General features: G+C 53.5%; 2 protein-coding genes across 3 annotated transcripts; one reads left to right on the top strand and one right to left on the bottom strand.

Annotated features, from left to right (window-relative positions):
• Positions 1 to 9,299: 9,299 nt before the first annotated feature.
• Positions 9,300 to 17,105, top strand: LOC771917. Its single transcript, XM_015291254.4, has 3 exons — positions 9,300 to 9,668; positions 9,769 to 10,811; positions 16,653 to 17,105. Exons 2-3 carry the CDS (start codon positions 10,334 to 10,336, stop codon positions 16,826 to 16,828), a joined length of 654 nt encoding a protein of 217 aa, XP_015146740.2. The 5' UTR covers positions 9,300 to 9,668; positions 9,769 to 10,333; the 3' UTR covers positions 16,829 to 17,105.
• A 3,973-nt stretch (positions 17,106 to 21,078) lies between these two features.
• LURAP1 (leucine rich adaptor protein 1) lies at positions 21,079 to 25,486 on the bottom strand. 2 transcript variants are annotated; one of them, XM_422445.8, is made up of 2 exons: positions 25,266 to 25,486; positions 21,079 to 22,765 (listed from the first exon to the last, which is right to left on the bottom strand). In XM_422445.8, the coding sequence occupies exons 1-2, from the start codon at positions 25,458 to 25,460 to the stop codon at positions 22,124 to 22,126; spliced, it is 837 nt and encodes a 278-aa protein (XP_422445.4). In that variant the 5' UTR covers positions 25,461 to 25,486; the 3' UTR covers positions 21,079 to 22,123. The 2 variants fall into 2 exon arrangements, with proteins under 2 accessions (XP_422445.4, XP_046800826.1); XM_046944870.1 differs by having other exon boundaries at positions 24,565 to 25,355.
• Positions 25,487 to 25,719: the final 233 nt, after the last annotated feature.

The following is a 25,719-nucleotide window of genomic DNA, read 5'->3' as shown; positions in this document are numbered from 1 at the left end:
TCCAAGAGGAAAGGAGCTCCTACCTCTGCCACCCACCCCAGGCAGCTTCTTTGGTTTGTGCCTCAGCTTCCCCATCCCTCCCTTTTATCCAACCCATGTCCCAATGGGGAACAGCTCCCTGTATGAAGGAAGGTATCCAACACAACAGCCCCTCGAGCTCATCGAGTTGTGGAAATAGAGCAGTTCTGGCGCTGGAAAGTGGTCACATAGCACTGCCTCTGAGGATCTAGCCTAATGCTCTTGTCCACTACTGTAGTGCTGAAGGCACCTCACAGGACCTTGGTTTCAGCATCCTCCCAGCATCATGTGCTGGGCATTTCTGTGGAGCGATGGCTGCTCTCCAAGGGAATTCCTGCTCAAGCAGCCTGTGCAGATCTGCCTGCAGGATGACAGCTGCTGCTAGGGCAGAGCCGTGCACGCCCACGGGCTGGTTGCATGATGAAAACAAAAATGCCTGGCTCCTGCTGGATGTTGTTTTTATTGCTTGGCTTGTGGCTGCTGCCATGGGACTCTCTTTCACAGGAGGTCACCCAGCATTTCTGTTGCAAAAACAGGAGAAACAAATGCAGAGCTGAGCTGCTGTGCAGTTGGGAAAGCGGATCAATGCATCTTCAGCAGATCAATCACTGTCGTGGGCAAGGGAATTCTAGCTGGAAAAACTCCCCTGCATTTGCTGGGCCATTATTAGAGCACCACGTTCTAAATCAGGGCCTCCATCTAACAGCAGTACTCTACCTGATTAATGCTGATTAGCCCAGCTTTGCATGGTACGTTGATTAAAAAGCAAGGTTCATTTCCCAGGTTTCCTTCCCAATCACATTCCCTAATTTCTTTTGGCACTTCCACAGCCTCTCAATTCTTCAGTTCTCCAAGAAGCTCATCAGACAAGGGCAGTGCTGAGGTACCAGCAGACAAAGGTCAGATGTGAACAGTATCCTAAGGGAAGCTCTCTCCCACGCTATATTACTCCAGATGGCAGATTGGCTTGTGGCATCTTGACCTTAAAGTGTTACAAAATCCAGTGCCACTCAGGAATTCCTTATGTCCCAACAGAGCTCTCCTTTTCAGGCCTTCACATACATGTCTATTTGGTTCTCACTAGATCTGGAAGCAAAGGGACCTGTGTCGTCTCCTCTCCAAATTGTCAGTCAAATTGCCATAGGAATGGCATTATGAGATTAGATCATTGGCCCACCCAGTTCTGTGGCTGCAACAGATGCATAGAAAGCAGCAGAAACAGGGCATGTATAAAGTGGTCTTGACACAAACAACTCAGCTTTGGTGGTATATGGTTTAGAGCTTCATTAGAATTATAAGATCACAGAATCATTTGAGTTGGAAGGGTCGCTTAAGGGTCATCTGGTTCAACTCCCCTGCAATGAACAGGGACGCCCACAGCTCCACCAGGTGCTCAGAGCACAGTCCAACCTGACCTTGAATGTCTCCAAGCACAGGGCTTCCACCAGAAGTTCCATTCATCTCTTGAGGTTTTACAGCCACCACTGTTCCGTCTAATCCCTGCCTGAACTCACACCAGACTCCACAATATCCTGTGGCAATAGATTGGGCAATTCAATTGCACTTCATGGAAAAAACAACTTACTTGTGTCTATGTCAAGGCTACTGTTTGTTTGCTTTCAGAAACATCTCGTTATGAGGAAAGACAGTGATACTTCCCTCTCAGATATGATATACTATGGTAGGTCTCTGTCATTGCCCCTTTAGGCACTGTTTGTTCTAGCCAGGGAGTCAGAAACGATACAGAAATGATTTTGCAGCTCATCGGAAGTTGTTTTAATAAAACAGCCAGAGCTCAGGAAAGCAACGTTCCCATTACTGCTTCACAATAAAGAAGTGAAAATTCAGAGTATCTGTGAAACACAACCAAGTAAATAATAAGTTGGCACCAAGAGCAATGAGTTAATCTAGCATCTGAATATTCACTGCTATTAAATAAGATGAAGGCTTGCCTCCTTCAGCTCTTATGTAAATAGAACTCATCTGTGATGCAGATTTTATTAATTAACTGGCAAATCGAGAAAACCCCAATAGGCTGTAATTGAACTTCATGTTGATGATGGATGAGGAGATGCTTACAGGCCATCCGCTGTGTCTGTGCAGCCGCTCTGGAGCTGCTGCCACCGCCACCATCCTCCCAGCAACATCCCGAGCAAAATCAACAAGATCCCAGTGGCAGACATCTGGATCTGATGGGATGCCTGCCACATTTGCCTCCTGAAACACCCTCTTTGGCAAGGCAGCGCATGGCAGAGCTCAGTGGGAAGGAAATTAATGCATCACTGATGCAGGGGGTGAAGGGATGAAGAGAGAAGCCTCCTGTGCGGATGCTTTATGATTCTTGTTGGGGAACTAATTTTCCTTTTATTTTGATAGAGAAACAGTGAGGTGGCAGTGAGGCACCCACCCTCAGAGCTGCTAAAGCCTGGGTTTCTCTCTGCACATAAAGGGGAAGTGGCATTTGAAACAGTGAGATACGAGAAGAGTCTCATTATTGCTCTGGATGGCCCCTTCATTAGAGGAAAGCACGGTATTTAATGAAGGGGAAATAAAACAGGAGCTCCCTGCTGTGTCCAGAAAGGCTTCTCTTTTCAGTTCTGTTTTTTCTTTGTTCTCCTTATTTATGGAAGTGAGGAAGGCTGGACCTATCCATCCCCATAGCACCCCATCCCTGAGTCTCATGAGGGGTGCTCCAAGGTCACAGCAAATCAAAACGGAACCACAGAATCATAGAATCATTAAGGTTGGAAAAGACCACTCAGATCATCCAGTTCAACCATCAGCCCATCACCACCATGCCCACTAACCAGGTCCCTCAGTGCCACACCTACTCCCTGCAGAGAGTCACCCATGAGTGCAGTTATTACTGCACTTGCCAGCATCAGGCACCTCCCTGTGCCTGCACTGATGGCCAGAGGCCAGCACAGAGTACTGAGGTCTACCCCTTCTCCAACCACATGCAACGCGGATATGGGGCTTAGGGATGTGGTTGAATGACAGATTTGGTACTTGATGGTTGGACTTGGCGATCCTAGGGTTTGGAACTAGGTGATCTTTGAGGTTCCTTCCAACCCAAGCCGTTCTATGGTTCAGTGATTCTACAATTCTATTATCCTAAATTATTGTATAATTCTGAGATTCCACGACTCTCCTGTTACCAGGGGGAAACTGAGGCATGGGAGACATGTCATACATGCTCAGCACCAAGTTTGAAGACCATATTTGATTTAAAGGCATAATGAACAATCTCTCCTTTAGCTTCCTTGCAAAATGCCCTCATATTACCAGGAAGGGTATTGTTTTCTCATCATCATCTTCAAATCTCAGTATGGGATTCATATACGTATTTTTTTCCAGCTAACACCAACAGTTTGCTCTCTCAGTGACATTCCACAAAGTTGTCATCATGAAAAGACAGGATCTCCTTTCTTTTCCTCCTCTCCTACCAACTGGATTTTTTTAGCAATGTGTCAACAGACTTTAGGAGCAGAACCAGCTCACATTCCCTTTCCTGGGATAACCCTCGATCTGCTAGGAATTGAGATGAAAGGAGCTGGCGTTTATCCTAGCATAAGCAGGCAAGAAGTGGAGCATGAACAGAGTAGACAAGCAGAGAAGTAAGAGCTGTGATTTGACTCTGGGTCTCTGCACCCAAAGCTGCCCTTTGTCTCCACTCATAGCCTAGATCTCCGGTCCCAATTAGTTCCAGAACCTCACAGGCACATTGGCTGGAGGGGACCTTTGGGTGTCTGCAGCCCAATGGTTCAATCTGCTCCCGAAATCTCTCAGGATCCCTCATGGCTCTTCCCAAAGAGAGGAAGTGTCCCGTGGTGAAAGAGCATCCTTCTAAATCCCATTTCCCGGACCTTCCGGAGACTTGGAACTGAAAGAACACATTTCTTGTAAATTACATTTCCATCAAGTACCCCTACTAATTAAAGATTATGAAACGAATTTGCCGTTGCTTCAATTAAAATCCATTCACAGCTAATGCCTTCCTCTTTTCAAACGTTATTTATTTATTGAGGGTGGGGAAGGAAGGAACCGCACTCGGAGTCTCCAGAATTCCTCTGGATTTCGAACAGCCTCTGCTCTGCCTTGTTACAGGGAATAGGTCCCTGGAGAATGCAGGCTGATTGCAGTCTAATTTATGGCATTCATCAACATACGAATTAATGCTGGGGTCTCAGATATGAGATCTCTCTATTTCCCCCCTCCCCCTCCCCTTGGCATCCACACTTCCTTCCCTCTTGTACTGCTTCTCTCCTTTGGAAGAGAAGGTTTTGCTTAGAAAATGGATGATTTGGGCAGTTCACCTGGATTTATGAGGCCGAATTAAAGCCCAATGAAGCCAAGGAGGAACCAATCCCTGTTTCGTATGAGCTTGGGACCTGCTGCTCAATTGCCACATGCCTCAGTTTCCCCATCTGTAGCAGGGGGTTCTGGCTTCTGTCTATTAATGGGAAAATAAAAGTGCTCTTATGCTGCGGAACCCCGCGTGGATGTTTGCAGAAGGCTTTGCGTGTTTTACAATGGCTCACCCGTATTGTTCTTTGCTTTGACCTTGGAATGAGCCATACAAAAGAACGATCAAAGCCACTTACAATTCGGGTGCTTGTTGGACACCTGTTTAAGCAAGCCTAAAATTGCAAGGTCTTCCCTAGGTGGCAGCCGTTAACCCATAGAGTGACAGGGAGCCCTGGGGCTTTTGACAGAGTGATAAATCAGAAGCAGCTGTGGATGGAGGGCCGTGTGCTGCTCCCTGCCTGGAGGCTGGTGCAGGCAGAACAGCGACAGCAAAACAAATCTGAGGCCACAAAGTCAGTCTGCAGCATGCCCTGGGGTGGGAGAGCAGGGCTGGGAGCAGAAGGAGACATGCAGGGAAGCAGAGCGTGTTGGAGCAAAGAGTTTGTCTTTGCTGGCGTGGGGAGGTGATAGCTGTCTGCATCCTATACAAGCAACAGGGAAGGCAGGTGTTGTGTAGGATGGGAGCTACAGACCTATAGACCTATATAGATCTATGTATGGTGTCTGATGGCCAAGGTCCCTTGGTGAGCTATTAACAGCATTAGAGGACATTGAATGCCCTCCCAGCAATAGCATGCAGGAGCCCAAGGGCTATGTCAGGAGTTGCCAGGAGTTGGACTCAGTGATCCTTGTGGGTCCCTTCCAACTTGAGATGTTCTATGATTCTATGTCTCTGTATGGTTAACAGCCTACTAAACAAAATAGTGTCCTGTTCACGATGAATTTCAGTTTTACTCTTCATTTAGCTCTCTTCTGGGGTTTCAGCTCCTGTAAGGGAACATCCATTTGGTGGTATCAGTCAGGCAGACTGGAAAATAAAACATGCAGTGCTGTAGTCACAAAATAAGGCAGAAGGGGTGCAATCTCACCTCTGGCTGCAGATGGGCTGAAAGCTGTTCTGATACTTGTTAAATACACATTTTTGTCTTCTGCTGGATCTGCTCCTGAGTTTGTTCTATCCCAAAGTCATCAGGCATTTTGCTGCCACTGCCAATCACAGCTGTCTGCTGCTGACAAGAGAAACATTGCTGCTAGAGGTGGAGCACCACGGGGTGCTCCAGGCAATGTCCCTGCTGAGACTGCAGAGCTCAGTCCAGTCTGGAGCTCCATCATGCTGCTGTCAATCAGTCTGGGGCTGCTGCAGCTCATCTTGCCCGGCCTGAATGAGGAAATGGGGCACTGCCATCCCATCCCAACCTTTGCTCCAGAAGAGCTGTGTTCACATCTTCCCCAGGTTCCAGGACCACATACCTATTGCCAGTGGATGCTCTCATCATGACCCACTATTTGCACTCGTTGCTTTGGAGCACAAGTTGGACTCCGTGATCCTTATGGGTCCCTTTCAACTCAAGACATTCTATGATTTTTTGTCCTGTGGTGCCCACTAGAAGATGAGCACAGGGTAAAGCTACAGCCCCCTCCCTCCACCATCAGCTCCTGTAACATGAGCATGCCTGGCACCTACAGGATACTGCACTGGGAAGCAGCAGGCCAGGGTTATGGAAGGCAGTGGGGAAAGGGCACCATCTGCAATGCAGAAGAGAGCACTGCATCACCTCTCGGATGCAGCAGCAGACTGATCACGAGTCATGGAGGGTGTTTGTAACCTGCCTGACATCCCGGCTGCAGTTCACCTCACTGAGATCTTCCTCCACGCTTGGAACATGGGTTAGAAGGTCCCAGCACAGAAGCAGGTCCTGCTCTGGGAGGAGAACAGAGGAGCAAAGACTTTGCAAGGAATGGAGAAACTGTGAGCAGAGTGGGAGAGGACATGGAAAATCCATTGTTCTTTCACCTACTGTGATGGAGCCGGCCTGTTCTGCTGCCTCTGGGTATCAGATTTACCCATAAATAGGCCCTGCAAATCATTTCCAGCTATTTTTATCTGTGCTGTGGCCAAGCAGAGCTTTCTGGGGCTGCAAAAAGAACACATATCACACTCCTCCCACCTCACCTCCACCATCACCCCAGGTCTGTTCACTTGAGAAACGTTTCTCTTTCCTTTGCGACCCTTTTCACACCAGGTATTTCTGTGCATGTCCTCAGCCTCCAAACCCAGTGGCACGTTCTGAGGTGGGGAAGTGCTGTAGAATGAGCCGAGCTGGCCGTGATACAGTGCCACGTGCAGTTAAAACCTCACTTTGTTTACCAGAGACAGCAGATAGGGAAGCTCCTTCCCAGGCACTGCAATGGTATGCTCATTTTGGCATTTATTATTCAAATCTGGATGAGCTTCAGCTTTGGCAGCGTGAATAACACAGCAATAAGAAAAAAAATTAAAAGGTATTTTTGTATAGAGATAAAGATAGCTCGTCCTGATTCATCTTGTAAAGTCTGCTACTGCTCCGTGTTTGTTTGTTTGTTTGTTTCAAGCAGGTGGCAGCTTTGGTGGGGATCAGGGCTCGGTGTTTGTGGGGGTGTGGTTAGTGGGCATGGTGGTGATGGGTTGGCAGTTGGACTGGATGATCTGAGAGGTCTTTTCTGACCTTAATGAGTCTGTGATCCTGTGAGTGGGCATGGTGGTGACGAGTTGGTGGTTGGAGAGGTTGGTCTCAGTGGTCTTTTCCAACCTTAATAGTTCCATGATTCTCTCTGTTGGCGGCCAGCACAAGAGAGATGCACCAAAACTCTACACGGACACAGCAGCATCACAGATGTGTCAGTGTGATTCCACCCTTATGGAAATAAAACACCATCCTATGACTTTAGTTACACAGAGAGTAAGCCTTAAAGTAAGAAGAGCGTGGAAAAAGCTGAAACAAACACTGAACATCCATCACAAGGCGTAGCATCTTTCTTGACCCTCTTAAATGTCATTTGTTTCTGTTCCCAGAGGCCAAAACACCGCTCTTCTGCATGAGATGTGTGTGTCACTGCGTATGTGTGTATCCCTAAATTTAATCTCTCCGATTGCATTAGGACAAGCAGCTAATTCTGAAATTCATTTCGCTCCCATAATCAACCCCTCTGCCAAATGGCATTTGGGTGGAATGGTGGAGATTGTGATTTTTATTTAAGGTGATTTATTGATATCATTAGTAATGTTCCCTAAGTGGAACCCACAGCAATCCTTTTAATCTTCCCACCATCACCGCAAATGCAAACATTTTTTTTAATAACAGAGTGTTTGAAATATCAGGTTATTAAAGCCTCCACTTTTATATTTCTCCCTGCTCTCTCCTTCTGTAATGGGATGGAAATGATAATCATGGAAATAAAGCCTCCCCTTCAGACGAGAGTGGCAGAGGGTGTAAAATGAACACTTAAGCATCTATTCCATCACTTTGAGCCAGTATGGGTCTTAGTGTAAATGAAGGAGGCCAACTTCACTCCCACTGCAAGGAAATAGAAGAGGATGAGGGTTTGGGTGTTACTTTGAGCCCGATAATGACCTCAGTGCCCGCAGCAGACCTTGGAGAACTGCTCCACGATATCTGGGAAGCCTCAGGGACTGCTCCCCGTCCCACTGCAGCTGTCACCACCTGTCTCCAGGGTCAGATGTCCAACAGCTGATGGCTCGCTGTGTCATGGTTGTTTTGCCCCATATGGCACAGGGCAGAGCCCCCGCCTCAACCATCCGGGCCTCCAACCCAGCTTTACAGGTGTTGGACCTTAAGCATCCTTCTGCCCTCTCTGCCCTCTCTCTGCGCACACCCCCATGCAAATACTTTGTCCCACATCACTCTGCTCCGTCCCCTCCTGGGCATGGGACAGTGGCAACCACAGCCCCAGACAGCAGGCAGCACAGGGATGGCTCAGCCCAGCAGGATGCTTTCCCTTTCCCTTGGGTTGATGCTGGTGGTGCCATGGCAACTGGTGAACACACAGCTTCGGAGCAGCTGCAGTCCCTCAGGACCAATGGGAATACCCTGGGGTCACTCTCTTCCCCTGGGGTCCCCACTGAATATTGGATGTCCGAATGGGGAAAAGCCAGGCTGCACCACAGTGCCACTGCAAGAGCTCAAAACTCGCCTAAGCATTGAAGAGTTCTGTTAAAAATAAATATATCTTGCTACATTTTCCCTCTTGGACAGACAAGTCACTGCGGTGCGCTCCATGCACGCTGCAAGGATGGGGCAGAAAACCATTTTCCTCCACATTTCCTTTGCTACTGGTGCTGGACAGTCTGTCCATCACCTACCTGAGCCCTGGAGATTCCATTGTAAGGGTGAGATGTTTCAATTTGTTTACTTTCCTCCCACCCTAAAGGGAGCTGGCAGGGCTGCTGCTGGCTTCTGGCACAAGAAAAAATGTCTTTTGCTATAATTCCTCAGAAGATCTGTTAGTCTGCATTCAGCCTAACGTGGTGATTTCTTTGCCTTCATAAGAGCTATTTCTTACATGGGGAAACTGCACACACACAGAGAAAAGTAGATGTGAGAAATGGAGCTGTGATTTATTTTCCCCTCCAAATATAGCAAGACAATTTCCCCCTCTCTAAGGTTCCGTCTTCCTCCTTTAAATAAATCCCAAAGGAGCCGGCACCCCAGCAAAATCCCATTGCCGAAGTGGATAAAGGTGATGCACTCTGGACCGGTTTAAAACCAGCATCAAGGTGGCTCTTACCGGCTTTCACAGTGTGGGGAGCGCTCAATTCCTGCAAGCCAGGCATCCAAAACTTGGCTGGGCTGGGGCTCGGTGGGGAGCACTGCAGCCGGGGATGGGGATGGGGATAGGAATGGGGTTGGGGATGGGGATGGGGATGGAGATGGGATCGGCTGCCCTCCTCCCGGCAGCGCCCGCGATGTGATCCCGCCCGCTGGCAGCGCAGCGCCCGGAGCCCGGCAGCGCTCAGCCCCGGCTGCGGGCGGGCGGCGGGGCTCGGCCCCGGCCCGGGGGGCACCGGGGCACCCCCAGCTGCCTCCGGCTCCGCGCCCACGCGTGCACCCGCACCCACGCGCGCCCTCCGGCTGCTCGTCGCCGGTCGACCGTCGCCGTCGTCGCTGCTCTTCTCCTCCAGCCGGGAGCCCGAGCCCAGCGCAGCGTTGGGGATTAACTCCGCCGAAGCACGGGGCCGCGCGGGACGGGGGCACCCACGCAGAGCTCGCAGGGAGCTCCGCAGGGAGCACGGCATTAAGCCAGGCGGGGCATCGCATAGCCGCTCCCTCGCAGAAGTCCCCAAGGTAAAAGCCGACGCTTGGTGCCTTCCGGACGGCACAGGGCTCTGGGTTCTTGTTTTTAATTTCATTTTCTTTTTTTTTTCTTTTTTTTTTTTTTCCTCAGGATTTTGTTTTTGAAGGCATCGATCGGGAGATGCGGGCAGAAATTGCTGCTGCTGCTGCTGCTGCTGCTGCTGGGGCCGGGAGCTGTGCACCTCCGGAGCGCACCGGGAGCGGCTGAACTTTGGTGCTGGGGAAGATCCATTTCTCCTCCGTAAACACTTTGGGGACGACCACAGCGCATCACCGCACACCCAGCGCTGCAGCACCCGGTGCCGGAGAGACACTGGGGGGGTTCCTCTCTCTCCAAGGACGGAACACCTGTGTAAGGAGCTGGGGAAGGGCAATTCGTCTTTCTTTTCCAGATGACTGAAAATACCGACAGGACCGTGGCTCTCTGCTTTCCATCAGCAAGTGGCACTAGGGAGAGGCGGCTGAGGAATGGAAATGATGTTGCTCCAATTCAACCCAGCATCTACTTTTTCCCAAGGGACTCCATGCCCATAGGGGTTTGCTGCATGCCTGTCCAGCAGTGAGGATGGCGGTACCACGGATGCATCCTGACCAGATCATGTAAGAATTTGATACCAAGAAACCCACCCCAGTGAGACTTTCTCTGACTGAAGTATATGGTTCGGTGTAAGCACAGCAATTTTTGCCTGTTTTTCTCCCTTTTACATCTCTTGGGCTTGGAGATCTCTGTCCTCATTGCAACTATGCTCATTTGCAACATCAGTGCCATCAAAGATTGGAGCACTTTCCTCTCCCAGATCCTCCCCAGCGTGAACAAGACACTGAACTTGGTGCAGCAAGTGGAGGCCACCACCAGCTCGGTGGTGAGCGTCCTGCAGGAGCCCGAGCAGGACAGCTACCTGGCCAACAGCCAGCCCATGAACTCCAGCAACTTCACGGCTGGCCTAGACCACTTGTTTCAGTACTCTTACTCCGACAATGACCAGCTGTACAAGGAGTACAAACCCCCTCCTCGCGATGCCATCCCTCTGCCCAAGGCTGTCCTCTACCTCCTCATGGCAGCCCTGGTGGTGGTGGCAGTGGCGTACGCCATCGTTGGGCACCTCATCAAAGACCTCATTCATGACTTTATAGGTGAGTGTGGGCATCGTGCCTTATTGCGTGTGCTCAGAAGGATCATGCAAACCATTTTCTTGGGTGTGGGTTGATGTTAGACCAAGCCCTGACCCCTTCATGTTTTTGTGTGTGAATGTAACCCATGCACTGGGTTCTCTGTACTGAGCTGTACATTGATCAGCTTTCCAGAGGAAATCCTTGGGCTTAGTCTCTTCCTAAAGAAGTGAAGCTTGTGTGTGTGTGTGTGCGTGTGTATAAATGTGTGTGTGCATACGTCTGTGCTGCCAAATGCTTATAAGACCCATTTGCCAGCTTCGTCTGAGATTGGATTAAAGGTCTCTGACACAAAAAGTTTCATGGCAACAGACACCTGAGCAGAGGGTAGCAACCCAACAAGAAAACCTGCATTATCAGCTTAGCTCCTTATTATCATAAAATTATTGAATCAATTTGGAAGGGACCCTTAAAGGTCATCTAGTCCAACTCCCCAGTTATTAAACACCAGCAAACCTCCTAGGAAACACAGCTCAGCCACCTTGCTGCCTTACGCAGCGCCCAGCACGGCGATCGCAACCTCTGGGGCTGCTGCGACAACCCTGTGAGATGACAGTACGGAGAGTGCATATTGCTGTGAGATGTGACCTCCCAGCTGCTTCACGTCCTCCTGTGGCTGATGCATGAGGTCCCTTGGTATCAGCCACACGAGCTGGACACTGCTGGCTGCTGCCACTGTGGGAAGGCAGCTGTACTTGGCTGGTCGTGGTGAGCCTTCACCAATACTCTTGGGTTTTGCCCTCAGATTTGTTGTATCCGGTCATTCACATGTCCCCTTTATTTCCCCTTACTCCCCTTTATTTTCCTTTTTCAAAGCCCTTGGGGCAGGGGGTCCCCAGGTGTTGGGGACAAGAAGGGGACAAACCCCTAGCAAGGGCTTCAGGGGCTCATGTGAGGCTCAACTATGGCGAGGGCATGGAGCTGCTGCTGAGGGCTGCCCTCACCCCAGCTGGGGGAACAGAAACAGCCTTCAAGTGCTAAATCTAACACTTAATCAGCAGCTTGCTGGGCTTGTAATGTTTCCCCGCTCTGGCGCTCATCTTACTTAGCGTTGCCTTCCCAACAGAGGTGGGCAGCAGGGGCAGCGCCTACAAATACGCACACTGCTGCCCCAGGACCAGATCAGCCCAGCACCCTACGTGCTGTCCCCACAAGGTGAACTCTGTTGAACTCTGTCCTCCGCAAAGCCCTTCGCAGAGGGATTTTCTTTGGATGCTCCAGGGCCATCCCAGGGCTGCGTGGGCACAGAGACAGCACTCTCCAGGATCAGCCCTTCTCAGGTTGGACGGTCCCCTCCTTCCGAGCCCAACTCCAGCCTGTACAGAGAGGGCTGCATTCCAATGAGCGTGTTCCAAATGACTCCAGGGACAGGGCGGAAGGACTGGGGCAGTAAATAAGAAGCTGCTCTATTAGCTGCTCAAACACAATGACCGGATTTATACGCTCAGCAGCAGCTCAAACCTCCGCTATCAGCGTTTCTGTGCTAATCATATTTAGAAGGATACAGAGACAGATGGAAATAAGATGCCAAAGGGCTGGAGCCTGTTTCAGAGAGATTAAAGTATGAATAGTTAATCACTGCTTTAAACATTCCCTCAGCGACGGCGGAGAGGATTTTGACTCCCCAATACCTGCCTGTAGGGCACGGCTCACGGGGACTGTGCATAGTGGGCGCTGAGGGTTGGGGTGGCCGAGGGGCTCACTGCTCCTTCCCCATGCTGAATCTGAATGGGCAGTTGAGCCCTTCGCTGCTGCTTTTTAAGAATTCAGTGAGAGCTCAGACCCGGTGGGCAGGCAGCCCCAAGGGGAGAAGTGATGCTCTTCCCGTAGACCTGGCCAACAGAGTGCTCACGGAGGATGAGCAAAATCACTGCAAGGGCAACAGCAGCCCCAGCAGCTGGGGGTTCTTCCAAGAATCCACACCAAGGGAGGATGGAGGTGAGCGCCTCGAGGCGGGAGGAAGGGCTGCATGCTGGGTGAGGATCAGAGCCGGCTAAGACAAATTGGAATGAAGTGTTCCGAAAGCGGCTTAACTCGGAGCGCTGCTGGAGACAGCAGGTGCTGCCTTGGCAGATGAGCAGCCTGTCACCAACGTAGGAAGTGCCTAATTACTGCAATCCTGGGGAATCAGCCTGCCCTTCCTCCCCCCTCCCCAGTTCGCTGCAAATTGCCCTTCTTTAAGCACAAAGTAAAAGGAGAGGGTGGGGGGGAAAGGGACTAGAAACAAAATGTAAGAAAAGTTTGACTCAAAACAAAGCAGTTGCCATGGGGACGTGTCGCACGGGTGATGCCCAGGGAACGCACCGAGATGCCTGCGAGGGACCCGCGTGGGAAGGAGCTGTTGTTTGCATGGGAGCTGATGCTCCACGGTGCCCCCGGGTCAGCCCAGGTCTCCTCACATCACTGATCCACGGTGCCCTTCCCCATATCCCGTCTTGGAACGGTCCCATGCAGAGCAGGCTGTGGTAGGACAGAGCTGGGTGTTGGCTTTGGGGCTGCCCGAAGCCCCGAGCTTTCCTTGCAGTGGGGTCTTTCTTCTCTTCACCCTTTCACCCCATTGGCTGTATTTTTATTTTTCAGCCTTATCTCCATCCACCACATTTTGGGTTTCTTTCAAGGAGCCGTCTCCTTGAACAAAGAAACTGTGCATGAATGTATCATTGCTGAAAATAGCTGCTGGGTGATCCTGCAGGGAGCTGAGATCTGCTTTAATTGCTCCCACGCAGAACTGCAGGGCCTTTGGATGCTGCATCCCGTGGCTGTGTCGGGAGGCAGGGACTGCAAATGGTGTCAGCCCCGTCAGAGAGGACTCATGTCTCCTTTTCAGGATCTGCTTTGCGGATGATTCATTTGCCTATCAGAGCTGTTGGAAAAGAATAGACCATGTCAGGCACCCCTCTGTGTCCCCATCTCAGCGCTAACCTACCCTCGCCTCAGTTTCCCTTTGGGGCTGGCTGTGCTGGTGCAGAGAAGCCCTTTGAAGTGGAAAAATCTGGGAGCTATCTGCAGACCTGTGGGTCAGGACCTGCTTCTTACGAGGTGCTTCTGCTCCTGCTGCTGGAACAAGGGCTTTTTTAGCAGCCCTTTTCACACCTGGCTCCATTTGAAGCAAATAAAGCACGAGCACGAGGGTGGTTGTTCATCTAACACATTTCCCCTTCCGCTGCTTGTTGCCAGCTCTGCAGGGAGTGTGAACATCTCGCTCACTGGGTTGCATTTAAATTCCAGCCCTTCTCTGCTCCTTCTGCCCCTCTCATGACCGCAATTCTCACTCCTGAAGACAAATCCCTGCTTTATCAAGGTCGCAATCAGATCCATTTCCTTGGCAGCTGGGCTCTTCTTTGCTCCAAAACAAGATTTCATTCTCCTCTTGGTAGCAGTTGTGTCCATTTTATGTTGCTTATGTGCCCGCCTGTCAGATTTACGAGATGGAGAGAGAAATACCCATCACGATGCTAAGGGCTTTATCTGCTTTCAGCTGGTAACCACCGTTCCTCTTCTCCTGGCTGCTCTCACTCTCCTTTAGCTGGTTGCAAATCCTCCTGCAGCATTTGGCACTGGAGGTTTTAACTCGTGCTTCAGTATGATGTGAGGTGCAGCGCCCTGTACCCATCCCTATCCTCATTCATATCCATCCCTATCCCCATCCCATCCCAATTCCATTCCATCCCTCTCCCATCCCATCCCCATCTCCATCCCATCCCATTCCCATCCCCATCCTCATCCTCATCTCCATCCCTGCAAAGTTTCTTCCTCATCAGAGCAAGTTATCATTGCAAGAGGGCCAAAGACATTCATTCCATCCCCTCCCTGATCCCTGCTGCTAGGACATCCTGGAGGGCCCCATTTTCTCCCCTGCTGTGATTCAGTCCCCACATCCCATCCCAGAGCAGACAATCACTGCCAAGGACGCACGATGGGGGCTGGCAGGGGATAAGGGCATGAACACCTTTATGGCTGTATCTTCATGGACCTGCTGGCAGGAAATCCTCTGCTGGTTCCATGTGGAGCCTCACTGCCCTCCATGCCTCCCTTCATCCACATACAGCACCACACTGCAGTTACGGGCCATAAATGGCCACAAATAACGTGTAATTGCATAATTACTTCACTCCTTTCTAACACAGTCAAATCATAAAGGCATCGCAGTAAATACCCTCTAATGACAACCTAATTACATCTTCCTGCAGATTACCAGGTAATTAGATCCAGCAGGCTCCAGCAATAATTCCCAGGGAAACAGTGGCTGGGATTAGCGCGCACAATCCAGTCCGCACACACTCAAGAAGCAGCCAGCAGCCACCCCTCACAACAAGGCAAAATCCTCCTAGATGTGACATTTTCTCAAGGAAATGGCTTTTTCTGAGCCTCCCAGTGCTCTCCCCAAAGATTCACCTCTGCACTTCTTCCTTTATCTCTACCATTCCGTGTTGTCCTCTTGCTTCTCCAAGCACGCATCCCCAAGGGCTCTCCACCTGGCCACCCATTGCCACCTCCCCTTGCTCAAAGATGTTATCTTCCCTTCCCATTGCTTTGTGCCCTCTGTACACGCAACCCTCATCCAACCACTCCTGGGACATGGAATCGAAGAATCATAGAACACCCCAAGTTGGAATGGACCCATAAGGATCATTGAGTCCAACTCCTAGGTTGATATATGAGGACCCATCACCCACCTTTCTGCATCCTCCAGGTTACTCCCCCTTTTCCCAACCAAACCATCTCCCGTGGCAGTTTTACTGCTGACGTCAAGGAAAAAGCCAGCCAAGGGCTTTAATAGTATTTGCAGGTGATCTCTTTATTGCCTTCTGATTCCTCGTCACGCCAAGACGCTGCATGAGGAGTACCACCAGCCTGGGTGCCTGTGTGCACCGTGCCCTTGGGGGTGGCATGGCCATCTGGTTCAGGCTGGAGAGAAAAGTTAAATAATTGCATTGCAGCAGGCAAATTGGACTCTTGATCCTAATGAGCCCCTTCCAGCTTGGGATATTCTATGACTTTATCATTCTATGATAGCTGCATCAAATTGATATCTTCCAGGAGACTATTCCATTTCTCCTGCATGGCGGTGACACAGTTGATCCCCTTCCACCCCCACTTGGTCAGGTCAGGCACTGCAGACCAAAACCCACCCCAGAGAGGGTCCCTGTACCACCTTGAAGAGGTTTACACTGCATCCAGCCCTAGGAACAACTCTCCTCTCACCCGGGTTTCCCTATCCTGTTTTTTCTCATTGCTTTTCTCATTTCTCATTCCCAAGCCCCCAGAGCAGCCCAAGGAGGGTCCCAAGCCCCACATGGCTGCAGTGCATTCTCACGATGGATGTATCTCCAGCCACCAGCTCAGGCCATTTTTTCCTTATTCCAGCAGCAGATGCATTGGGATGTCACACGGTTACTTAATCATCCCCTCCATTCCTGACAGCAAAAAGCCGTGGCACGGAACACATTGCTTGCCTGTGCCGGAGAGCCCAGATGCACGCCTCGCTTCGGAGACACTTAATTTTAATTTTCAGGATTAGCAGCATGATTTCATTTGCCTGAGCCAGGAGGGCCTCCAGGAAGCAGCAGCCTGAGAAATGGGAAAAAGAAGAGGGAAAAGCACAGGCTGTGGCACAGCACTGTGGTGGTGGGATGGAGCAGTGGGGATGGGACAGGGATGGGGACAGGGATAGAGGGGGCAAGGGACGCTCCTGGGACCTCATACTCAAGATGCAATGGAGGGTGGCAATGGAGGATTTCCCATCTGGGTTTTGGATCTGGGAACAACCAGAGATAACTGTATTTCTTCCTCCTCCACTCCCAGATTGGATCTTCGGCCCCAACCCAGATGACAACAGCAACAAAAGCGACGTCAACTGCATCACCAACAGCGTGAATGAGATGAGCGAGATGCCCGAGGTGCCGCGCCACCGTGACCGCCAGCCCCAGGACGTGGTCATCGCCATCGGCGAGACCTGCCACCTGCCACAGCAAACGTGAGCAGTGTGACAGGATGGGCACGACAGGGAAGGACCAGGAGAAGTCTCCTTGTTCGCCTCTACCGCCGACAGAGGATTGTCTGCTGCTGAGCAACCAGCACTGCAGGGATGGGGGCAAAGGAAAGGGGCTGTGGGATGGGCAGAGCCCTCCGGGCTCCAAAGACATTGCCAGGGCCACGGGCTCGTCAGTCCTGCGGGTCCATCGGCTTCCTTTTTTTTCCCCGTGAATAGCAAAAAAGCAAATGGAGAAATACAGTGAGCAGAGGCGAGGTGGAGAAGAGGAGGGGTGGTCCTTTGGCATGCGGCTGTCCTGCGTCATGGGAATGGGGCGGTGGGAAGGGCAAAGTGGGGAGATGTACAAGAAATACGTGTGTCTGCAAACCTCCCTGTGCAGGAGAGCATCTCCCAGCACACCCATGCAATCGGAAGGACGAGGCTGGAGGGGAGGGCAGGGACCCACCAGCAGTGAACACAGCCCTTTGTGTCCCCATTTAGCTGCATCTCGGGCTCATCCCCTTTGGGTTCCCTTTGTCACCTCCAAGCTGGTTGACTCCCTGAGGGTGTGCTGGGGTCACCACATCCACACGTGTGATGTTTGAAGACAGGATCCACCATTTCTCTGCACGGCACAGCTCTCTACATCTTTTCCAAATTCATAAAAGGCTGGAGGGGCTGATCCTGGGCAGAGGCAATTGACCCAGCCCCAGGTACCCATAGCAGGGGTTGGAGCATCATCTGCCTCCCAAAAGCACTTCATGGGGCTGCAGCTGTCAAGGGGAGAGGTGCTGCAATGGGGAATGCCAGGGCAGATGGGGAGCAGTTCTGTATAGGTGTACGGAGCCAGAAGATGACATGAGTCCCTGTTAATTCTCTGTGTATATGTGTGTATATGTGTGTATCTGTGTCCCTGCCTGGCGAGGTGGGGGCACTTCTGCTGATCCCACCACTGAGGCTGCACTATCACAGCATCTCATTTCTCTGGCCCACTGCATTGAGCTGGAGGAATGCTCTGGGAGACCAGGGGCGATGCCTGCAATTTTGGACGCTGGGAGCGGGGCTGCAGCAGTGGGACTGGGGAAACTCGGGAGGATCTCAGTTCCTGGGGGGGGGCAGAAGCTTTCCTGGGAGTTGCGGGTCTCCTCATTGCCCTGCCTTCTCAGGACCTGGGGCTGAGCATCGGGTGTTGCAGGGTTCTCAGCGACAGTGTCCCTCTGTCACCCGCTGTCCTGGCAGGGACACGGCTCCCTCCTGTGGCCGCTCTTCCTGGGCCTCCTGCAGCCGGGACCTATCCGTGCGAACGTCGCAGGGTGGTGGGAGGCGGCCGAGACCCCAAAAAGGTGGCGGGAGAGGAAAAGGAAGGGCTCGTCGTGCGGAGTGGCACAGCTGCAAAGCGGGACTGCAAGAGCACAGTGCGCGAAGTGTCGTATCATCAGCAAGTGATGGCAGGAGGGATGTGCAGAGCTCTGCTCCAGGTGATGCCATGTCTGACCCACTGAGCCACCGTGCATGCAGGTTTGATGAACACAGATCCCCTCCGGGTGCTGAAGGGGGGCACCTGGGGTAACCTGGAGTCGTGCACGGCTTCTGGCTGAAAACAGTTCCCCAGGAAAGCAGTGCTTTTCAATCCAGCCTCCCTAAAGACTGGGAAGGGCCTCAGCACAGCCCCCTAAGTCCTGCTTTCCTCCCATAAGCGCCTTAGGGAGCAGGGTGAGAGGTGCCAGCACTTTTTTATAGCAGCTGTAATCCACACTGCCTACACCTCGTGCTCCTCCTGCCCGAAGCACAGCCTCACAAGTGGGAGGATCCCAAAAATGACCTCAAACCCCCATGGTTCCCAGTAGAGAGATGTGCACAGGATGAGCAAAATACCCAGGGGGACACATGAGGGGCTGGTTGAGGATGGTGGGTTCCTTCCCTCCTAATACCTCCTGTAATAAGAGGGAAACTCTTGGCAGGGGAGCCGTGCCCTTTCCCATGAGCTTTAGGTGCTGGTGGAGCTCCATACTGCACATCTGGATATAACACCAAGACCTGAGCTTTGGTATTTTATTTGGCCCAAATCAGCCACCAGTCCCAAACTGCCACTGCGGGATGTGGGGCTGCAGTTATGCCGTGGTCACCTGTGGGCTCCCCACTGCATGTCTCATGCCAGCACTGCAAGGGCACCTGGCCTCAGGTCCTGCAGGTGAAGGACATGAAATGGGGTAGCAAGAGGCTCCAGCTGGTTCTAGAGGGTGACTGGGAGAAGTGCATCAGTAGCCCCATGCAGGGGACATGTCCAGACATCACCGTGAGAGGTGGTCGTGCAGAATAGGGACATGGACTCTGGGTGGGTAGGGGGACTTGACACCCCGATTTCCCTGGGTATGGCACAGATCAGTCCCTCCCCAGCCCCTCCAGCTACCACACCATCTCTCCCATAAGCAGCACAGTTCTTCTCCCCAGCCAGAAGTCCCCAGGCTGGGGCCTGTCAGCAGCACCCAATGTGTTTTAACCTTTGGCTGTTTCTGAGCCCTTGTGCTGCTCATGACGATGCCCTTTTCTCCAGCTCCCAGGAGCAGGGCAGCACGGGATATCCTGGCAGTGGCTGTGCAGAGCTCGCTGTGCCAATTTTTCCCTGCTGACAATCCAGTCCTTATCTCCCACAGCCTCTTTGCAAAGTGTTTACTGTAATTTTCCCTCTAAACACCCCATGGAAAAAACAACAGAGAGGTTCTGTGAGGTCGGGCTGGGCTAAGACGATAAAAGCAGATTAATTTTTCAGAAGAGCGACTCTGATTTTTCCTCCTCCCCACCCCAAGAGAGACCTGAACAGGGCTGGTGGGCAGAAGACAGTGACAGGGCGATCCCCAGTGGGGTGAGCAGTAGTGTCACCCCTAGGATGGCACCGAGTGAGGTGTCCCCAGGAACAGGGGGGGTATTTCCTAAGCGATGGGTCACGGAGGAGAAGAAGGTGGCATATGTGCTGTGTAACCCCCAGAGGAGCAAAACGGTAGCAGCAAGCATGGGGATTGTGAATGTGAACACAGGACCTGGCACTGGGCCCTCCCCCTCCCTGGGAAAAGATGGTTTGATAGGAGCTGTTATATGGCTGCAGCACTCCAGGGACAGGCCCTTTCAGTGCATGCAGGGAGGAGAGAGCCCAGGGGACTTTCCAATAGCTCCCCTTGCCAGTTATTAAAGTGTTTTACTGCCTCGTTAATACGGCCTAATCTCTGTGTATATCTAAGAGGAAGAATTGGCAGGCAGTGTTGTTGTAACAGCAGTGGGTGTTTTCTGGCACTGCTCAGCTGCTTTATCTGCTTGTTTTCCTGCCCATTCCCAGCGCCCAGCAGCCCCATGACACAGCAAGGGCAGCAGCTCTGCACCCACTGCTAACCCTAAACCATCCAGCAGCAGACAGACATCCCCCAGGGCATTTCCCCAGGGAAGCTCTGGAACACAATGGCTCTCATCTCCCCAGTTCCAGCTCCAAGGCCTGGATTTGAGGGGATATCCTATTCTGGGGGCACAGAACCATAGAATGGATGGGTTGGACCTTGAAACCCACCCAGTTCCAACCCCTTCATGAGGGCTCGTTGTCCTCCATCAGATCAGGCTGCCCAGGGCCCCATCCAGCCTGGCCTTGAGCACTTCCAGGGCTGGAGCACCCACAGCTTCTTTGGGCAACCTACAGGGACAGAAAAGCTGGTCTGAACAATGGGCTGGATGTTTTACTTCTATGGGTTTTCCTCTTTTTCTTTTGTTTTTTACCTAAACCCAGCAGTACGTGGGGAAACCCTTCCCCATCCTGCCGGCTTCAGCATCTGCCTCGAGAGCTCAGGGTTGAGAGGATGCCAAGGTCAGTGGATCACAGGATCACAGAATCATTTGAGTTGGATAGGTCTCTTAAAGGTCATCTGGTCCAACTCCCCAGCAATGAACAGGGACACTCACAGCTCGACCAGGTGCTCAGAGCCTGATCCAGCCTGACCTTGAATGGCTCCAGGGGTGGGGCATCCACCACCTCTCCGAGCAACCTGTGCTTCTCTGTCCTTACTGTAAATAACTTTTTTCCTTATCTCCAGTCTAAATCTCCTCTCTTTCAGTTGAAACCACTTCCTCTTGCCCTATCACAACATACCTTGCTAAAGAGTCTGGGTCAGTGGCTCATGCCCACATTGGACAGGCTGTTGTTCTCAGGGGTGGCAGCTCCAGCTCTCTTCTGCCCCTAAACCTCTGCAGGCCCAACAAAGCACCGACAGCATGGCCTTGGAGAAAAGTTACCATTTATTAAGCCACAGCTATTGTTGCCGACAGCAATTTTAGCAGCACTGGAGGACTTACCCGATCCCCCTGGGGACTCTCATGCAGAGCTAGAAGCGAAGCCTTGGAGACATGGTGGCCATGCATCGAGCCATGAGCTGCTGGCAGGCAGATGGGATGGGGCGGATTTGGGATGCCCCCATGTCTTCAGCAGATGCCACCTCCCATGATTTGGACACTGTCCTGCTCTTGGCCACCAATGCAGGGAAGTGCATGTGCAGCCAGGGTGCACCCAACAGCCCTCCTGGCCACGTCCATCTCACCCTGCAGCCACTCCAGGAAGGTGTTGGTTTCCCATTGGCTCCAGGGGATGAAGAACCAACTTTCACCACTCCAACAAGGGCAGAGCCAGGATTCAGCCCTCTGTGTGTGTGGAAGAACCCTTTCTTGAAGCTGTGGAATGCCAGTGTCCTTCCCTGCAACATCCCAAGAAGGGCACAAATGCTGCCCAAGCGAGTGTACAGTGCAAGCCATGCTCTGCAAGCTGGGGGTGCTGGGTACATAGGGGGCAGGCAGTCAAAGGCACAGTGAGAAGCCAAGGCTCAGAGGGCAGAGAGGACATCTCCAGGCTGCAGATCCACACCAGCGGAGGAGCCACATGTCTTGGGCCACTCCACCACACAGGGCTTGGTCACATGGTGGGACAGTCCTCAAACAAACCCAGGGAACCTGGAGCTCCATGTCCCACTGAGTGGCTTCACAGAGGCATCTCAACCACCATCACCTCCAGGAAGGGCTTTCAGCACTGACCACCAACCAAGCCCCAGCTCCTCCCAACCCCATCTACCCTTGGTGGGCACTGCCTGGAAGAATACAATGGAAGTGCTGAGTTGGGATGCCCAGCCCATGGCTCTGCCCCGTGGCTCACACTGCACATGCTGGTGCCACCAAATGGGACATGGAGGAGTGGCTCCCATTCCCAGCCACACCACAATCCCGAGCAGAGCCCAGTGAAGCAGAACAGGTGGTGAGGGGAGCACAGATCTGCAGGCTACAAGAACGTCACATCGTCCTGGGACTGCAGCCAGAGCCAGTGGGCATCGTACTCCAGGTGCAGTTCGCTGTTGAGTTTGCAGTTCTCCAAGTTGGCCTCAGCTTTCCGAGCCTTCCCACCCACATTCCCCTTCTCCAGCCTTTCCCCAGGCCCTAATTTGGGCTCTTTACCCGAGTAGCCATTGGCCACCTGGGGCTCCTTAGCAAAGCGCTGCAGGTCTGGGCAGCTCCGATCCGGGCTGAGGTCTGCGTGGGGCCACTCGTGCTCTGCTCTGCCCTTCTCCTGCTTCGTGAAACCCCTTTCGGGGTCCAGCCTGCCCCAGTCCTGCTCAGCCCTTCCCAGAGCTCTGGGGAGCTCGGCGGCATTTTGGGAATACTCATCCATGTCGTCAGCCAATGTGTCCAGATAGCTGCCAATGGAGATGCTGTCCAGCTTGTCGGGGGGGTCCTGCAGGCTGTCCCAGCTGCCCCGCCGCGAGGCCGTCTGGCTGCCCGCCAGGCTGTACTGGCTGCTGGCCAGGCTGCTGCAGCGGCTGGTCAGTGTGCTCTTCTCCTCCAGCAGCCATTTCACTGCCTCGATGCCCTCGTTGACTGCCACCAGCTGCTGTAGGATCTTCACGTCCACAGCGCGTAGGTATGCCTGGTGGGGAGACAGAGAGCGTGGCTCAGTGAGGTGGATGTGCTGTGCCCTCCATCCCAGGAGAACACCAAGTCCCAGCTGTATGAAGAAGGGGTAAGGTGGGGACCACCTCCAGCTCCAGGTTCCCATTGGGAACCACATGTCCCCTTCCAGGAGTCCTATCTGAGACTTGCAAGCAACACAGCCATCCCTATCCATAGCCACCCCCACAGGAACAGGGACAAGGGGCCAGTTGCAGGCACCAGGTCCAGATCTGAGCCCAGATATACCCCCAGGCCCTGGTAGCATTGAGTAGGGATGCAGTAGGACAACCCCCAGGGTAAGGACCAGTCCCACCTCTGTAGCGTGGGCACTCCCCACATGATTCCAGATCTCCTCCATGCATTCACTTTCCCCCATAGGACAAATGAGGGCTCTGATCCTGGTGGAAACATCATGGAAGTCTCTGGAGCCCGAGACCCCAGTCACTCCCAAAGCTCCCAGCCTTTCTAGAAGGTGAGAAAAAACAGAGGCGGCACAAAGTGCCTGCCCATCCTGCCCTTCACTTGAGCCCATCCTGGAGCAATCCTGGACAGGGGCTGGAGTCCCCATCACCACTCCCTCCCGGCACAGCCAGTTCCTGCCCTGCGAGGCCAGGAGAAGCTCTCTGCAGAACCGCAGCTGCTGCACAAACATCTGTTTTCCTAATGGAAAGCTCAGCGTGCCAAGACATTCCTGTCTGTATGATGCTCGCCGCCGAAAGCCACTGGATTTCCCCTGCACAGGAGGAAAATATTTCACCAGGAAAGGGAACAAAAGGGCAGTGGGAGGAGAGAGAAAAAAACACACAGTGGGACAGGTACAGGTGAGGGGAGATGAGGGGACAGCCCTGCTGGCTGCTGTGGGCACCGTATCTCCAAACACAACCCGAGCTGCGTGCAGCACTTATGCCTTGGGAGCTCACAGGACACAGCCCTGAGCATCACTCCAGCCAAGCCCAATGGGAAACCTCAGCATCCCCTCAGTAGGTCTCCGAGGAGCCCCATCTGCATCCCACAGCTGGCACCAGGACAAGGCCACTGGGAGGAGGATGGAGCCTGGGAAAGTTCTGTCAAGGTCTCAGCACAGAACGCCTCTCGAGTCAGAGGGTGCAGAGAAAACGGGCAGACACTTGCAGGGATCTGAAAAGAAAACCTCCCTGACCCTCCTCAAAACCACCAGGCTGGACTGAAAAAAAAAGAAGAGATGGGAGAGCTGCTGACAGCCCAGATCGGGGCAGCAGCCAGCTCTGAGCTGCAGAAACTTCCTTTCTAGGCAAGTTATTTCACAAACTGCTCCAGCAGGCTTCTCTGCACACTCCAATGAAACATTGGCCCTGGCACGGAGATAGTCTGGACCTCTTGACGTTGTCCCCAGGCCCTGAGCAGTGCCATTTTCCCCCAGCACACGGAGCGGTGCTGCCAGAGGGCAGGGAAGGAGCAAGGCTCTGGGGTCAGATGTTAGGGGCTGGGTGCCAATGGGAACACACTCCCCGCTTTTGGTTCCCATTGCTGGAAAGTGTCATTTGCACATCTCCTTCCCACAAAGCATCCTTCCCAGGACCTTTCCCAGAGAGACCCAGCAGGGCTCCCTGCTCTCAGGGCTCCGCATCATGCCTCAGTTTCCCTGTTCCATCCCATCCTCCCGGCGCTGAAGTCTCCTAACCCTGCTCAGCACCCAAGAAACCCATTGGCACTTTTTTTTTCCCTTGGAGCCTGCCGGTTTGGGGGTGAAAAAGGAGCCAAAGTGTCCGGGGACAAAGCTGGAGTCGAGATTTCCACCTTCGCAACACCTCCGCCCATCCCCTCCATCCACGCTCAGTCCTCAAGGGCACTAAAGGCTCTTTGCCCCGCACGGGGGCAGAATCCACTCCCCCGCCCCACTCATGCTTCCCTCCTTCCCGCAGAGAGGAATTTGCCCCCAGGGACACAATATCCTCCCTCGGTCGGGGAAAGCGAGTGGGAACGCGCTGTCCCCTCCCCGCGCCGCCCACGCGGGGCGAAGTGCCGCTGCGGGAACGGGGTTGCGCGGAGCCGGGTGCGGTGCTGTGCCACACTTCGGGTCCTGATGGCATTTTAGCCCCAACGTTCGGCCGTCATTTAAAGTCAGGGCCCGAAGGTGCGGGGCAGGCGGCCTTCCTCCTCCTCTCCCTCCTCCTCCTCCTCCTCCTCCCAGCAGCCCGAGCTCCGCACCTTCCTTCCGCGGTCAGAGTGCGGCCGGGAAGCGAGGATGGAGGCGACGCGGGGACAGCCAACGGCCAAGGACGGGCCCCCACCGCACCGCCCCGCGGCAGCGCTCTCGCAGCTGCAGCGAGGCCGTTTCCCTATGGAAACGCCGCGTTCGGTGCCCGTGCGTGGGAGCGGAGCACCCCGCGGCTCCCGGGGACGAACGGCAAAGCGGAGGTCCGCTGCCTCTGCGCACAGCGAGCCCCGGGACAGCCCCGTGCCCCCACCCTCGGCACGCTCCGGGCCCCGGCACTCACCAGCTCCAAGCGGAGCGCACGGAGGCGGTCGGCGAGCGGCGGACGGGCTCCGCGAACCGCAGCCGGCAGCGGGGACGGCGGGGCGGGGGCGGGCTCGGCGCGGAGCCCCCGCAGCAGCCCGGCGGGCGGCCGGCGGCCCACCTTGCCCGCCAACTCCCGCAGGTCCGCGGGCAGCGCATCCCCACCGCCCTCCATGCGGGTGGGGCGGCGGCGGCGGCACCGCGCGGGGCGGAGGCGGCGGCGCTGTCACCCCGGCCACGCCCCCTGCGCTTTAGCCACGCCCCCGTGCGCTTTGGCCACGCCCACCGCCTCTCGGCCCCGCCCCTGTACCGACCGCCCTCCGGGCCTCGCCCCGCCACCTGCCCACGTACCAGCGAAGTCCTCCAGGCAGCGCAGAGCGGCGCGCGGTGGGAGGAGTTAGAGGAGGCCACGCCCCCTCGCGTCTCTGCGGCGC

The sequence above is a fragment of the Gallus gallus genome, chromosome 8 (assembly GCF_016699485.2).
Source record: "Gallus gallus isolate bGalGal1 chromosome 8, bGalGal1.mat.broiler.GRCg7b, whole genome shotgun sequence".
In the NCBI taxonomy this organism is placed as follows: Eukaryota; Metazoa; Chordata; class Aves; order Galliformes; family Phasianidae; genus Gallus; species Gallus gallus.
The sequence above is the reverse complement of the archived record's forward strand: the minus strand, read 5'-3'. Positions and strand labels throughout refer to the sequence as shown.

What these genes read in the sequence shown, in the direction of transcription:
- LURAP1 (XM_422445.8), bottom strand. Translation starts at nt 25,460, where the DNA reads ATGGAGGGCGGTGGGGATGCGCTGCCCGCGGACCTGCGGGAGTTGGCG. An exon ending in GTGCGCTCCGCTTGGAGCTG is followed by an intron (nt 22,766 to 25,265) that starts GTGAGTGCCGGG and finishes TCTCCCCACCAG; the next exon opens with GCATACCTACGCGCTGTGGA.
- LOC771917 (XM_015291254.4), top strand. Translation starts at nt 10,334, where the DNA reads ATGGTTCGGTGTAAGCACAGCAATTTTTGCCTGTTTTTCTCCCTTTTA. An exon ending in CCTCATTCATGACTTTATAG is followed by an intron (nt 10,812 to 16,652) that starts GTGAGTGTGGGC and finishes CTCCACTCCCAG; the next exon opens with ATTGGATCTTCGGCCCCAAC.